At 31.9% G+C, this 16,873-nt stretch overlaps 2 protein-coding genes across 3 annotated transcripts in view; one reads left to right on the top strand and one right to left on the bottom strand.

The window, feature by feature from the left end:
- Positions 1 to 822: 822 nt before the first annotated feature.
- tfc (triforce) overlaps positions 823 to 16,873 on the top strand; it is a 51,866-nt gene continuing 35,815 nt past the window's right edge. For both annotated transcript variants that reach the window (XM_053750593.1, XM_053750592.1), the window contains exon 1: positions 823 to 1,148. In XM_053750593.1, the coding sequence (XP_053606568.1) occupies positions 1,049 to 1,148 (100 nt within the window). In that variant the 5' untranslated portion in view covers positions 823 to 1,048. The remainder of the gene's footprint in view (positions 1,149 to 16,873) is intronic.
- Positions 14,697 to 16,143, bottom strand: LOC128673014 (uncharacterized). Its single transcript, XM_053750591.1, has one exon. The coding sequence runs from the start codon at positions 16,133 to 16,135 to the stop codon at positions 14,777 to 14,779; it is 1,359 nt and encodes a 452-aa protein (XP_053606566.1). The 5' UTR covers positions 16,136 to 16,143; the 3' UTR covers positions 14,697 to 14,776.

Below are 16,873 nucleotides of genomic sequence, written 5' to 3'. Positions count from 1 at the left end.
AGTTTGTTTCTATTTCTTTCTATTTAATTTATCTTCTGTCACCATGCCCGTGTGTACTGGAGTTGAATCAAAATTTTATTATTAATTAGGTACATTTACAACGTATATGAAGTCAACTGGATAAAAAATAAAATATATGAACGTACCTACCTAAACAATCAAACACTATTTATTTACGAGATTTATTATTTTTCAGTCTCAATAAAATAGACTCAATATACCGAGTAAGTAAGTAGTATATAAATGTTTTTTAACTCCAAAATCCGTGAAGTCACAAGACATACTGTCATACAAGTTCCATATTATACAATTTTGATTTTGACATTAGACAAAAGTATCTGATTTGATTAATTGGAAAATTACTGAATATTTGACGTGGTTGCGAATAAACGTTAGACATTGTATTTTATTATTATTATATTTTATTATCCGCATAGAAAGATATTATAAGTAAGCATATAAGTGAGCACCTACTCGTCGGTGGAAAGAAAGTACAAGTACGATTAACAATTTGCGATCTCGCGGCTCTCGACTCCATTTCGGGCATCAACAGTTATAATCTGTTACTTTCTTTTCTTGGTGTACAATATATGGTGTATAATATAAGTAGCTAATTAGGCTCAGAACAATAAGAATTCAGAAAATTTGATTCGATTCGATGTTTTCATATACCGGTAAATACTAAACTACCACATGTAAAAGACACCGCGGAATTAATATTGACTGTAATTACGTTGTAACGTAAAGCACGACAATTGACTTCCGAAGATGGTAAGCTGACCGGTCTGCGTTTTTTTGATGAGTTTGCGTGCTTCTTTCTCCGTACACCTGCGCCAGCGCAGCTTCAAACACGTCAGTTTAGCCTCCAAAGGCCGCGACGCACGCGCTTTCCGAAACGCGGCAACTGTTACATCGCGCGAAAATGAAATCGAGTTTCTAAATTCGAAAATACATTTTTTTTAATTCATATTCGACAAGCAATTAACTGTTATTCTTTTTTTGTCGTAACGTTGTGATTTTCTAAGAAATATTTTTAGTAGTGTTAAAAATGAAGTTAATTTTTGTAAACAATGTCCCAGGCTTGCTTCTGATGTCGCTTGTGTTGCTGACCAATGCTCAGAGATCAAGCAATAATTACAGAGATGTTGGTGAGTCTCAGAAATATAGATATTTTAAATTTTACTTTAAAAAAAGCAGGCAATACATTTTCGTCGGTGCAGTAATTGTGGTAATCGATAATAGTATCTAAAATGTCAGTAGTTTATAATTAACTCTCATTCAGAAATTTTCGCGGAAATCTAACTGACTTAATCAAAATAAATAAATATAAAACCAAATAAAATGACGAAATACTTAAACTTGAAAATTGCACTTAGAATCATAAAGAAAATGCGAACGAATATTCGAAATTAAATCTACGATAATACTTGTTACTAAAAAGAGTGAGTTAAAAAAAACTACTTTTGCAAAAATCTTGTCACATTCGAGTTGGACAATTGTACCTTGCAACCACATGAGTCATATTCATATTAAAAATTACGCTTGCATAACATTTAAACCGTCAGTTTCTTTAATAAGTAATTAATTAGATCATGGATCGTTCTTAATAAACTATTTACTATTACCTAGGTATTTTTTATTTTTTAACACTTCTGTTTAGCAAATTAAGTAGTCCTACCTAAGTGTTTAATTTACAGTTTAGCAAGTTAGTAACAGTGTACTACAGATATTCTATGTGTTCTAATAACTAGCATTGACTAGAATTTTTAACATACAAGCCTCGAGGCTTCATAACCGCAGGAATTTATTTCGGAAAAAGTACTCGTGTCCACGTTCAAATCTACGTGAAAACGAAATTTCATTAAAACCCGTCCAGCTGCTTTTGAGTGATAGAGTTACAACCCAAACAATCTCACAAACTTTCCCATTCCTATTAAGTAAGATTGGGATAAATTAATTAAATCTGTGGTTTGGATTACCTACTACTGCCACTCCATATTGAGCTCGCAAATTCAAATTCCAAATTCTTTATTCAACATAAGTAGTATAAGTATCATAAATCAACAATAAATAAATAAATAAATGTATTATAGATGTCAAGTAATATTCATATTCTAGCTTTGGGATTCAATTATTGAAAACGTCAGTCCTTACGGACATTAGGATATAATATTATTGAATTCAATATTTATACCATAATGGTGCGATGCCAAGACGTGAATCAATTTTGTCATGCAAAACAAGTTTTGGTAACAGAGCTTGATGGCAAACTTTAATGACGAAGAATTTAATAGGGCGGTGTTATATATTATAAATATTTATTTCGCATATACTTATACTGCGATGTGTGATTCTGACCTAGTTAATTCAGTGCAGTCAGCCATCCATGTCGTATATAGCACTAATATTATAGTAGTATTACAGATAATATCATTACATACATACATTCTATATTAAAGCAGTTGTATATATGCGAATCTATATTAGTTTAATAGTCTTCTACGTATTCTTATTACAGGAGTTTGGGTAATTTTGTATGAAGCAGTAAAGGTGTCATTTTGTACGTTTGTTCCCATTTTTAACGAGAAATATATTTTTCAATTTTTCAGTTCTTCAGTATTACGCCTATAAATGTGATTTAAGTTTTGTTTTCTATCTCTGTCTTTTTTATCTTCTGTCCCGGTTATTTTAAAATATCCTAGTCATGCCCCATGACCATGCTTTAGATGGAGCCAGTCCAAATAATTATAATAAATATTTTTAAATAACGTGATGATATTATTAACATCAATTAATCAAATAGGTATATGACCGTGAAAAATACCAACTCGATTATTTTTTTATTCAAATACTTACTCAAAATGTTACAGGTCGAGTTTATAAATAACTTCTGACATGTTGGGATGAATTTAAAAAATACCTACCTGATTTTAAAAATAAATGTATTTTTAATATCCTAATTTTAAAAACAGGATATTTATTAAATATCTTTTTTGTTTTTACGAAATTAAAAACTGTATACTTAGTTTGATTGATCATGCGCTTATTTCGAGCTAGCTGAATAGGCAGAAATACTGCACATTTATTGGTATTTTTGGTCGTAAATATGCAACAATATTTAAAATTGGCGCTTTTTGCCTCCATTGGCAATGTTTGTGTATCTTAGTTGTACCAGTAGCGCCATCTGCGCTGAGCTTTGTGTACCTTATGCCCTATTTGAAAAAAAAAAAACTATAAGAATAATTACTTTTACTTTATTTTTTAAATACAGGTACAAAGATAAAAATAATCAAATTCGCTAGTATCAAGTCGCACATAATCCAACATACTGCATTAATTCGAATGTTTGATTCATTCCTAACCTAGCCAAACATGTATGCAAAAATTTTAATGAGACCGCCTCAAGATTTTTTAAAGAATTTGTTTGCGTAATAAACAGCTATGATTTAACACAAGTCGATATAAAGTATCTCGTAGTGTCCGTCTGTATGCCACTTTTACTTTCTGAGTCCACAGTGGGTGAGATTTCACTTTCCAGCTGGTTATTGCAGTCTGATATCACTAAACAATTTTATATGCAGTTTCGATCGCCACGGGGGACATTGGTGACCGTCGGAGCTGTCAATTGATCTTCTATTGTGTCTACAGACACTGCAAGAAGGCTGGTAAAGATCTGTTATTTTTTAACAGGGGCAAAAAAAATTCCAAATGTGGACTTAGGTAAAAAACTAATAAACATTTTGCGGAAATTATTTGACAACAAAATGCAACATCGGATTTCAATAGCACATTAACTTATCATGGCAAAGGGGCAAACCCAAGAAATGCTGACTTGAAGTCTTCAAAGATGACATTAATGTACCTATGGTCTGGCAACTAGGGACCGGACCCTGGGCTCCGATGTTCAATGGCTGAGGAAGAACCTAGGAAACGCTTAGATAAAACAGAGAAAGAAATAACCAAGTGTCAATTTGCAACAAGTACCATATTAGTGCAAGTTGATGTCTTTTTGGTAAACTTGTAGTTTGAACTATACTTACAAGTATATTACTATTAGATAAGAATTTATCAATGAAAAAATATAAGTCTCACAAAGATAGAAGTCGCATTAATAATACAATTTTGATTACTCACACATTTTGACATATTGCGAGAACCTAAAATAAATGAACCGTGGCCACCAGTCTAATGAGAACGTCGAAGAATTCGCAGACGCCACCAAGATCATGATAATCAATCATGACAATAATGTTAATTTTGTAGCAATGGACATATAGCGTGCATAATATAATAAGTACTTACTTTAAAAAACAAATTAAACCGACTTCAATATATCTAACACTCAAAACCGTGAAATAAAATCATTAATCAGGTAATCCTAGAGACGAAAATGTATTGGCAAGGACAGACAAACAGATGGGCTACATTGTGTTTGATCCTATTCCGTTTATACCTTTTGGGAAAAGGTTATTTTTTTCGAAACGGATTAGGTGAAAAGGTAAATTCTACGATTAAAGAGTATAAGCGAAAATGTTCGTTATTTGACGAAAACCGGTTTCGATTCCTGGATTTTTAAGTTTATCAGGCCATTGCCGTCTGCGAAAACGAGAATCGCGCATCTTTCGAAAGGATATCGTTTAATTCCAATTTAGGTGTGCTAACGATCATTGTGCAGAATATTGTGGTGTCATTGAAATGCAGTGTTGAAATTAATGAAAGAATGATAAGAAAACTATGTAAGGAGGTTTTAATAAAGCAAATTAAAATTCAGTTATAATTTAATTAAACTAATCTTACGAGTACATACGATTTGTTTCAAAATAGGAGTTCTTTTGATACTTTAATGATAAAGCCAAGATTTCCGTATGGTCTTTATAGATTTTTACCAATACTTATTTAATATGTTTGTAATTCGACGTAGTTAGTTAAATTTTAGCTCTTTTTGCTCATAATGGCGGCCCGTCCCGACTTCCCTTGGGTAATACCTTAACACCTTCTTTAGGATTCACACTATATATGTATTTAAAATCGGACAAAAATCGGTATGGTTGTTTTTGAGTTTATAATGTTCACACAGACAGACAGACGCGACTTCTTTTTATAATATTTAACGATTGTGTGTTGTGTTGGTTACTAAAACAGAGCAGTGTATTTTCGCCCGTGGGGAGTACCTTACCTATTTTTCCAAACAATTTCATAAAATTATCTCGTTCATTTGAGCGTTTACCAGGTTCCTTTCTCAACCGTTTAGCCCAGGGTCCGCTTTCCGGCTTTCATAAAATTATACATTACTAAAAATATAATAGATTTTTTTAGTTTTTGTTTTATAATTCGTTTTACAAGGTTCCTAAAGCAATACATCAAATCAGCTGTCTATGAAACACTTTCTCCGGAACTTATTATCTGAAAAGTACAAGGTATCGTTTGCCGATAGTAATCATTAAGATATAATAATAATTAAGTGAGAACTGCGTCACTTTCTGCACTGTTATGTACATTTATTATTTTATATGTATTACATAACGAACACTTATAATAAATATGATATTTATAATTAGCTTGTTCAATTTCTTTTTAATTATTAGTAAGGACAGTATTTATTTTTAGCATAGAAGTGATGGATTGTTAGAAAATAATTTCGTGATAACATTTATATACAGTATACAGTATTCGTATATTCTACACGTGTACCAAATGTCACAAAATACGTTCAGTAGATTTTGCATAATTGTGTAACAAAAAACTCGTGTCTGGTCACGTAAACTTTTATTTTCTTTGACATTTTTCAGATCAGATTCTAACAAAGAATACTAGGAAATATAGTGATAGATACTTAATAAGCCAATTTATCCGTGTACCAACCAGAGAATCTATAAAATACATGAGCAGAACATACCTCATCAAACACATATATTTTTATCATTAAGAAGGATAGCTCTAATATATATTTTCTAAACAAAATATTTGGAATCAGAACATTAACATACAACATTACGATACGCCCATATCATTAGTATATTCGAATCGCTAACTGGTTAGTTAGAAACTACATGGATTAAAATATTATAGTGCACATACTTAGTGAACAACATAGGTACATGTCGCAATGAATATGTATGACACATTGTATGAACATTTCACTGAGTCCACCCACTAAGTCCACACATTTCACTAAGCACGACTTGTAATGTAACTATTGTCTCATTTGAATAATATACATAAGATACAGATACAGATATACTTAAGGTACCAGTTAACTTTGACGTTAAATTTAATGAACGCGCCGCCGCCGCCGATTAGAAAAAATGCCATACTTTGCGTTTTTCTGTGTACGTTAAAGTAAACGTCAAAGTTTTTGGTGCAACCCACCCTTAGCGTGAGTTACACCTTCATATTTGACGTTGATTTCAACCGGCGCGCCGCTGATGTTTAGACAAAATGGCGTACCTGGCTTACTCTTGGACTTTAACTGAATATGATCAAAAATATTTCATGAGGAAGTGATTATTATTTCAGAAAAAATTAAATGGTTCCTGTAATTAGTGATGCATCGCACAAAAATTTTTTCGAGGTTAATCCATTGTGATAATAATATGTATGTGACACGCAATTTTTTATATCTCGCCACACAATGAATGTAAACAATTGACAGTCGAATGAAACAAACTGCATTCTACAGCCAAATAGTTCAATTTTCAAATGTACCTAATAATTGCTTTTTAAATAATACTTATATATGTAGTGGCCAGTTCTGGATACTTCAATATGTTCCATGATAGCGGCACACGATTAAAAACTTTAAGTCCTATCCAGTTTGTTAAAAAAAAAACACTTTTTTGTCGTTAATACCAAAGATGACCCCTGAACCATATTGTACAAAGATAAAAATATTATGGTCTTGACCTCTAATTTAAATGTCAACTGGAATTTAAGTGCTAAGTAGGTATATATTTTTTGTAACAATAATTTTTAATCTGTCTAGATCCTAATAATTTAGTCATCAATCTTGGACATTATCTATTGCGTGGTACCTATACTGTAAATGCCAGGTGGGATGAAGAGAAAATTGCAAGTTTATTGATGATTTGCGGCCCGTCACGGCTCGCGTTAAAGCATAAAACAGTAGGTTAGTTAGTGATAATAGTATATCCTGAAGGTTTCATCTTAACTTTGTGCCAATGTTCATCAAAATCTTTAATATATATTCAAGAACATATCTTCGTTTGTATAAAATGAAATAATGGACAATATAAAAAAAAAAACATGAAAACGCCGAAAATGTTAAAAGTCTTTATACTTTTTAATTTTAAAATATAATAAATTAATAAATAATTTCAACTTCGTTCACCAGCAAAAAAACATATTGATAAATATTCAATACTTCCTTTTTCAGAACACCTACCTGGAGGTCACAAAAAAATGAATTATCGATGAAGATAAAATCGATAATCGCGTAGAGTGAGTGAATTAATATAAAATAAAATTTACACAGCTTCATAATCTTTCAGTAATAATCGTCAAGACGCGATTTTTTTTAAATTACACTCTATTTAGGTACTTATCATTAAAAACATGTTAATCACATGGTTATTTGTCATAATAAGTATAAGTATGTTTGTGTATACGTTTTTAAAAATAACACTATTGGGTAAAAATCTTTCCACTCCACTATTTCCACGAATCGCTTTTTCTGGTATTTTTCGTCCACTACTTTTAAAATTAAATATGATACTAGCTATTGCCTACGGCTCCTCCCGTAGAAAAAATTGTTTATGTCAATCTCCAGCTCTCCAACTATCTCCCCACCCAAAAATCAACTCAATCCTATAATGCTCCGTTTTCACATGAAATAGGGGCAAACCAACCAAAACCACTTTCCTATTCATAATATTAGTATACATTATAATTATAGATCCTATTCCACATTAAAATATTTTTTCCAAATCATTAAAAAAACATCCTCTATATCCATCTTGAAAATGACGCTATCTACAGGATTCAGAATTTAAAAATGAACAAACTGGAAGACTATCAAAATTGCCATAAAAATAAATTAAACCCTGTGCTATTTTAATGGTTATATTGACCCTAACAAACAAGAGTCTCCTATCTTTTATTTTTGCACTTCAATCCAAAAAGCAAGCGAATGCCCTTCCGACCGGTTCTATCGTGGGATGTCGTTGGCTTTTAAAAGCGGTCCATCGACTCTATTAGCTCAAGTCAGGGACCTATTAAATTGATGATATTGTCATGTATAGTCAGTCGATGTATAGTCGTAAAATAAGTTTTTTTTTTTCATATTCGCCTATGTTAAGTAAAGTAACATAGTTGCGCAGTCGTGGATTCAAAACATCTGGGATTTTCAGCAGATTCTTGTCTTGTTCTACAGAATAAGATTTTTCGTTAAGTTAATCATAACATACTTAACATTAAAGTGAGGTTCACCAGTCAGCTTTAACGTTAACTTTTGTACTTACACGATCTGACATTAAATTTCATAACAACGAAAAATAGTATTTAAAATTAATGCTGATTGTTATTTACTGTTTGCACAATACAAACGTTTAGTTTTATTATTTCATGTAAGTTGTCATTGAGATATGCACGAAAAAGTGAAGTAACAACGTAACGCAACTGAGCATAATGGACGTTATTAAGTATATTTTATTTGATATAATTTTATAGCAAACGGAAATACATTTGAATAAAAAAGAAGTATCAATGTATTTTGTTATAATTATTTTGTGAATTTTATGTAAGTAAACTTATTATAAACTAAATAAAACCACTTCTTTCTTCATGGCTGAGGGTCGTGGTCATTATTACGTGGAATGAAAAACAACTGCTTTCTTGGCACTGTTTTGCCATTGCCTTCTCTATTTCATACACAAGTTAATAATCAACCAGCGTGCAGGTTTCTTCATGATTTTTTTCCTTCACCGCAAGCAGGTGGTGCTCTATGAAGAGTACTATAGGTACATTTGTCACATTGGTATAGGTACTAAACTTATGTGGCAAACAAGCTACTTATTTTATGGGCCTTGATAATTACATACTTTGTGGCATAATTATATGTATATTGTATGTGTTAAGATTTTTTAAATATGTTTTGTCAGTAATTATTTGAAAAAGTAATAAATAAAATATTTATTTTTCTATTACTTAAATATTTGGTTAGATACAAAGTATAATAAACAGTAAAATTCTTCAAAGATATAGGTACATTTTCCTATCGTGACCTGTCGTGTTTAGGTACTACAAATAGACTAACTTAATCAAATGGCGGTCGAAATGAACCTACGATAATTTAGTTATTATTTCGTGTATGGACACTATTAGAAATGTTATCTTAAGTAACGATCAGATTGGCCAAACATTCCAATTTGGTTCTCATTCCCAGGATATTACGCAGTGACGAAGCGACAACATAAATCGCGGTACATTATGCACCTAGACAGTTATTTCTACTGATTTATAGTTAAATAAAACTTCAAATACAATCACGGTGTTGGCGGATTATTTTAAAGATTTTTTTTTCATAATGAAGGAACAAAAAAAGTCGGTGTGAAAATCCTTCAAGAGCCGTCTAAGCTTAAAAAGATGTCTTTAAAGATTGAATACGATATAACGATATTTTTCAAATAAAACTCAATTAAAGTTTCTTAAATTCTAAAGTTTCTTAAATTCATTTGATGTTCAGACAGTAAGATTTACCTCAGTACTTATTTTTTTATGTAGATTTGTAAGTCATTAACAAACATTCAAAACTACAAAACCATCTCTCATTTGTGGATTGCCATGCCATAATTATTTACCTATTAAAATGTTTATTTGTCGGCAAACAAAGGTGAAATGTATATGGTGTGAAATTTCTATATAATTGCACTTCGATTACCAATAATAATTCTTGTGGTCATTAAATACCTACTGACTGTTTTGGTGATCACATCGTCTTGATACGTTGAATTTGATTTGTGTGTGGGAGGTTTCATGTTTTTACTTTAAAAAAATAAGTCTCAGTTAACTTAAACGCAAGTGTGCAAGGAAAATGCACACCCACTTGACATTTCGTTAGGTTGTTAAGCCATAGAAATTATGTTGGTGATGGGCTAAAAACGAAAAAACTAACCTTTTTGAGGCCTTGATGTTTCAATTAATTGCCGGAACTCAATGGTACTGCTGAGATTTGTCAGCGTGATAATTGTTGTGTGTGATATTTAGATAAATCATTACTTGTCAAAATATTGTAGGTTTTAATTGAGAAATAACACTACCTACACTTGTGGTTTTACTCAACAAGGAAAATGCACCTACTTGACATTTTGACAAATTGTAAAGCAATCTGAAATTAGGACATATGTTTGCGATTGGCTAAGAAGTGACATTTGGCGATTATTTTAGGTTACAAAACAATAAATATTGATACAGTCTGTGGTTTTCCTGTAGACTTCAGGAACAACCCCAACGTTCTATCGATCAATGCTTTCCCTCAGAGCATTGATATAATAAACATTGAAGTTTTTAAATAAGTGCTTCTTGCTTACCTACATGGTACCGATCCTAATGCCAATTGTGAAATACTTACATTGTCATTAATTAATTTATTGCATGAGATTTGATCTGATTTTAGGTAGATTTGAGATTAGTGAGTATTTGAGGCACATTTGAGGTTTCTTAACTCTGATTATAATAGCATATTTGAGGTTTATAAAACGGATACTTCATAATATCTGGATGGGAATAGTTGCAATCATTTTATGAAATCATATAGCACACTAATAAATAGAACATTCACTTCGGACAATCACCTTGTAATCTGGATCGCAAGTACATTATTCATTAGTGCGGACAGGACATTGTCCATTAGAAGGTACGAGGAAGAGATTCGTACCACAACGGTTGTGCAACGGCCCTAAAGTGGAGCACACTGAATCACTGGTACGTTCACTTATATGCTAACGAAGCTGCACAATTTATCTTTTCATCTTTAGGTACTTAATAGAAAAGTTATCATTAAAAAAAATTATAGAGTGCTGAGCCTATAATCTAATTAAATTGATTGCTCAAATGTGGTCAAAAATGACAATAGCCAATGATTTTACTCCATTCATGAAAAATTACAGAAGTTTGGGATGGCTGCTTGTTTGGAGTGATATTATGAATCGTAGATTTCAAATTAGTCACTAATGCCCGCCGAAATTGTATAATGCGCACCTAACTTCTCAAGATAGGAATAACGAAAAGACACAAAAACACGACTCCGGCTGACGCGGTGTCCGTTTGTGGCCTCTTCCGCAATATCTCTTTTTTATGTCTACCTAAAAACTTTTTAGATTTAACACACACAAGAGCACAGATATTCTGCTGTACAGAAAATATTCAATTAGACGTTTATCTTCATTCATAGACCTACATATTGCCATTAGGTAATAATTCTATGGCAGAATCTGTGTAGGTGCTGTAAAAAATGCTGATTCTCCTCTGTTTTGACATGTATTTATAAACAGTGTGTACTGTGTATGTTTATTTAATTACTGTTATTGTGAAAAAACCCTAAGTAAATAGGTAGTTATTTTTCTTATATATCTACTATTAAAAATACAAAAAATCTACAATTATTTACTTGAATAATTCTGTCATCAATACACTTTCCATCGAGTCAATACGACATTTTAAATATATAAATTTATATAATTATACAATAAGAAATAAGGAAACCCCTTTCAGTTTTTTGTTGTCAAAATATTTTAATTATTTTTAGGAAATATAAATCGTCAGAGAAGTCAATAAGAAGATGGAATTCTGACAAACTTTAGGTTTAATGAAGTGATTATTTTGCTATAATGGCATTTATGATAATTTTATTATTTTGATACTTCATTTTGTTGAATCATAAGTAAGTATATACCTACGAGTAGGTAGTTTTATTAATCGATGAATGCTTGATGGTTTTCCACATTAACACACGTAAGTGAAAATGTCTCAGACTTTTTATACTTATGTTCGATTGTATTAGGAACATCAGAAGTATACTTTCAGAAATTAGACATTCACAGGCACTGTTTTACGCCATATTCTAAATTAAATAATATTTACCAAGGTTACAAACCACTAGCATAAATCATTTATTTTTAAGTTATAGAAGGTAACTTTCATTAATTATTTATTAAATAAACCTACGTAACATATTAGCCACTCACGCTGTTTATTCATAAAAAAGTTTAAACACAGGTACTTTATACCAAAATATGTTCTGTCTCTTTCTGACTATGGCAAATATTATAAAGTGCGATAGTGATATAACATATTTTAGCTTTAATGTATGCTTTAATTTTTATGCTTAGTATCTTAATAGAGCGTAGCTACAGCTCTAAAAATATTACAGGTTGATGTACCCATAGGTAATCTTAAAACTGTAACAAGTATTATTATTAGAGCATGGAACCTTAACACATAAAATTAGGGTTACGTAACATCTTACATGACATTAAGAAGTGCCTTTCCCATTATGTCCGCTCCACTTTCCTCCCACAATGGGCTTGTAACATAAACATGGTGCCACAAATATGCATATTTAGCCTTAAGATTTATTCTACGGGAACCTGCTGTCGTATCGGTAATTTCAGGGTTTACTCTTGGAATAGAATGCGATATTCTTTGGCGAATAGTTGAAGACACAGGCGGACTTTATAAAGCTATAAACTAAAAAGATGGACAACAATGATGCCACCGTAATTAAAAATAGATTATTCATACATTTTAAAGGTCTCTTCAATAAAGTATGCAGTAAAGAAAATTATTAACCCTGAGCTTTTCGTCCGCGGCTTCAACCACGTGTATTTCCCACGTGGTTAGTAATTTGTTCGGTATGAAAAGTATCATGCAAATTAGTGTAAGCGATCACAATCAAGCTAACAGTACATACTCCTAAAATGTATACGAAATTTCGAAAAGATGATTATTTATTTTATTTTGATATAAACAGCATTTCAATAAAACCATGCACGCCCACTGGCCACGTAGAATTCCTATTTGCACAATAAATTATATTTTACAACGTTGTGTTGCATTAAAATATGCAAAAATTACTCATTGCCCTTATCAGATTGGAAACGCAGTGAGAGATTTGAATCCTACTTAGGTAATTAATAAATTAAGTAGTATGAAATTAGGTGATATTTGCAGGTTGAAGAAATCTACTAATCTTTTGTAAATGCAATAGTTATATGTATTGTATGTTTGGTAATTAATCTCGCAAATTAATAATAATAACGAGGGTAGAGAATATAGATTTGTTATTTAATCTCTCAAATTGATTTCCATAAATAACAAGGGTAGGATATAATCTAGAAGGGCGTGAAAAAATTCATTCAGGGCCAACAACGGAATGTGACGCACCTGGCGTTGCAGGCGTCCACGGGTTGCGGTGACCACTTCCCATCAGGTGGGGCGCAACCCTGTTTGCTTGCTTAGTAGTAATTTAAAAAAAACTTGGGAGCCGAGTTTGTACATTATCACTTACAAGTAGTTTTTGGTGGTAAAATAAAAAAAGGAAATTTGTTTATAGATCAAACAAGTAAGTACATTGTTTATTAACAAATTATGTTAAGTAGGTACTTCACATAATTAAAAAAGGTATCTACCTTTTTTTGGAATATGTTATCACTGGATGGCTCTCAGTAAAAATTTGGTGTTTCATAATAAAAACTAATAAATATCATCATCACCATTTAGTTGAAAAATAACTCGTTTTTTGTAATCCTTGAGAAGCCACGGAGGGTGGCAAGGTCATGTTCGTGAAAGTAGTATGCAACCTAGATTCTGACATACCAAGTAAAAGTATTGCGGAATCGCGCAAATAATCAAGGCAAAAGTGCAATAAAAGTAATAACGTCGGTTTAAGTCCTATAAGAGTGTTATTATGAGCTATTTAAAACCATCTGTATTGTGTCTTCATGGTAATGTAATTTACTTGTGGTATAATGTCGTATAATTTGTGGTGTGTCAATGTGTAGGTACTGATTGAATTCACGATTAAGGAATGGCTAATAACTTGGTAATCTTCGATGATAATGTATCATTTGCTGAAACTTATCAACTGGAATGCCAGACGGTTTTTATTTTCTAATGCAGAACATCATCATTTAAAGATACATGTATGAAATGCTTTTGCTTAAAAAGCGATGATAAATCTATTACTTACGTCCTTATCGTTACAAATATTAATCAAATCTAATTTTAGTAAATAATTGATTTGGCAAAAGTTTATCAATTTAATAGAAAAATCGTGTGAAAGTCCATGAAATCTTTTGACAATAATTAATTGCCTACTGACGTGTCACACAAATTAGTTTTGTAATTATTACGCAGTGTGATAGATGTACATATTAATTAAATTTGCACAGTAAGTAGACGCTAGAATACAAGTGCAAATATTTCGGCCACAACAGGACATCCGCTTGAAACTTTCACTTTCAATCTTAGTTCTTAGGCTAGGGTTTATATAACCTAGGATGAAAGCTGAACAAACAACCTAACTAGTATATACTAATTTATAATTACGATTTATAATGCATAATTCATATAATGACCTAATTACAAATCTACGTCACTTGATTAAACTATACTCTAAGCCGTCATTCAAGTTCTTATGACCTATAAGGTTAATGTAGATTTAACAAATGATTGACACATCAGAAAGGTTAGTGCTTTATTATAACATATTCACGAACAAACTTACGCACACAAATTTATAACATCAAATTAAGATAACTATTTAGTCAGTTTTTTCCATTCCAAATGCTTTAACTTGTTCCTTGTACATTTGATGTTTCTCTTCCAATTTTTTGAGGGCACTTGTTGGCCGTGCTCCACCCACATTCACCAGGAAACTTATGTGTACCGGAGGTACTGTTTGAACCACGTCGGTGTTGATAGCCTTACTTCTGGCGCTAGATTTCACCCTGACTTTTATGTTGTTTTCAACTGATTTCGACTTAATTTTCCCACTGTCAGGTGCTTTTACCTCCGTTGGTTTTGTATCATTTCGACGATCTTGGTAACCTGATTTCTTTCTTTGCTTGTCTTGTTCAATATTCCTCGATGCCGATCTTTTTTTGATTTCCTCTTTACTTTTATCTCGGGTTCTCGATGCCCCGGCCGATTTAGGATCATATATTGTAGCAACTTTTGACTTTTCAGTTGAATTTTTATTGACCAAATAAGAAATGTTTTCATCTCCTTTAGATTTTATTCTAGCTGAACTTACTGGCTTTGCTGACAAATTTCTTTCGGGTCTTTTCTCGATGTCAGCTTGTACGGATTTTTTATAAATCCTAAGGCGGTTTTCCATTCGTACCTTTTCTGAATATCTTTGAAGACTGCGAGCTCTTTCAAGTCTAGGCTTAATTTTTTCTACATCTGGTCCGAGGCCACCAAGTTTTACACTCTGCACAGGCTCCACAGTAGCTCGTCTCACATGGCGCCGAGAATGAGAAACTTCAGAAACACTTTTCAGGACATTTACAGATCCTTCAGGTGATTTATTGTTTATATCATCCATTTGTAATTCCTCAGTGAAAGAATTTCCTAAATATTGTTCTAGTTCTTGGTTCAGAAGTTTATTGTAAAACATTTCATTATAACATTCTGTGTTGTAAAACTCCGAATTAGGGTTGTTTATGTCCTCGTCGAAACTTTCTCTTTCGGTATCACCACACTCTGGTGACAGGGATCGTAATTCTTGTTCAGGCTTTGTCTTTTCACTTTGAGCCGTGGTGAACTGTTTCCGAAACATTTCGAGGTATGACGCACGTTTTTTCTTACTGTCTTTATCTTTGTTGACTAAATAGCTGCTTGTATTTTGATGGTCCTTTTTAGACTTGGTAGCATCTTTTTTTTGCTTTTTTGACTGTCCCTTTGGTATTTTTATGAGCACGTCTTTTTGATAAAACGGTACAAGTATGGTGTCGACATTATCTGGGGTCTTTTCGTTTCTCATTTTTGCCTTCTGTTTAAAATCAGCTTCCAGACTATCTAGAGAAATATTGCTATCTGAACTTGACTGTTTATCCATTTTTCGTATATAATTATTTAGCCTTTTATTTTTGCTCATAAATAAATACGAAGTGGTCATTATGACAGTAAAATGTCAACCTAAACACGGTATAAGGTAAGCCGCCAGTATGCCCGTTTCATGTGTATAAAAAGTTTGCATTCTTAGAAATAATATGAAATATCGTTTCACGTTAATCAGGCAAAATACCGATAGCACTACAAACCTTTCTAAATGAAATTGATAAACTATTCTTAATTACCAATGAATCATCTTTTTGGTAAGCTAAAGTAAATCTTAAATCATTGGCCTGATAAAATATTTATTTAGAAATGATTATTATTCTTTACACAATTGGTTATTATTGTTCATTATAAGTAGATATGTACGTACAGTCAACTCCATATCAAGTTCCGCTCCATACGATATAATAGCAGCGAATTTGCAATGATTTTAGGTGGGTTGATGTGTTGTTTACTTTACCTTTTTTATATAGTACCTAGCTTTATTATAATTTTCAGTTATTTAAACACCATTGACAATATCATAAACTATGTGGTGTTATCAGTAAATCAGAATAACCTAAATCATGTGGAAATAAAAACAAGGTATAAATCAAGCGCGTACAGTTGAAGCCACGAAGTTCAACTGGCGTGGATCCAGTTCAAAATGCTTAAATTCGTGAATTCAGAATTTATGTCCTTTCAAAACTGGTTTTCGATTTTTCGTACATTTTGAAGTATACAGTATTTTAACTTTCAAATGACTTTATCAGCCAACGTCATGATAATATAATATATTCAAAACATCTGTCTGGCT

The sequence above is a fragment of the Plodia interpunctella genome, chromosome 10, assembly GCF_027563975.2.
Source record: "Plodia interpunctella isolate USDA-ARS_2022_Savannah chromosome 10, ilPloInte3.2, whole genome shotgun sequence".
In the NCBI taxonomy this organism is placed as follows: Eukaryota; Metazoa; Arthropoda; class Insecta; order Lepidoptera; family Pyralidae; genus Plodia; species Plodia interpunctella.
Note: the sequence above shows the minus strand (reverse complement) of the source record. Positions and strands in the feature narration are given on the sequence as shown.

Excerpts from the sequence above, each read along its gene's own strand:
- LOC128673014 (XM_053750591.1), bottom strand. The coding sequence starts at position 16,135 with ATGACCACTTCGTATTTATTTATGAGCAAAAATAAAAGGCTAAATAAT.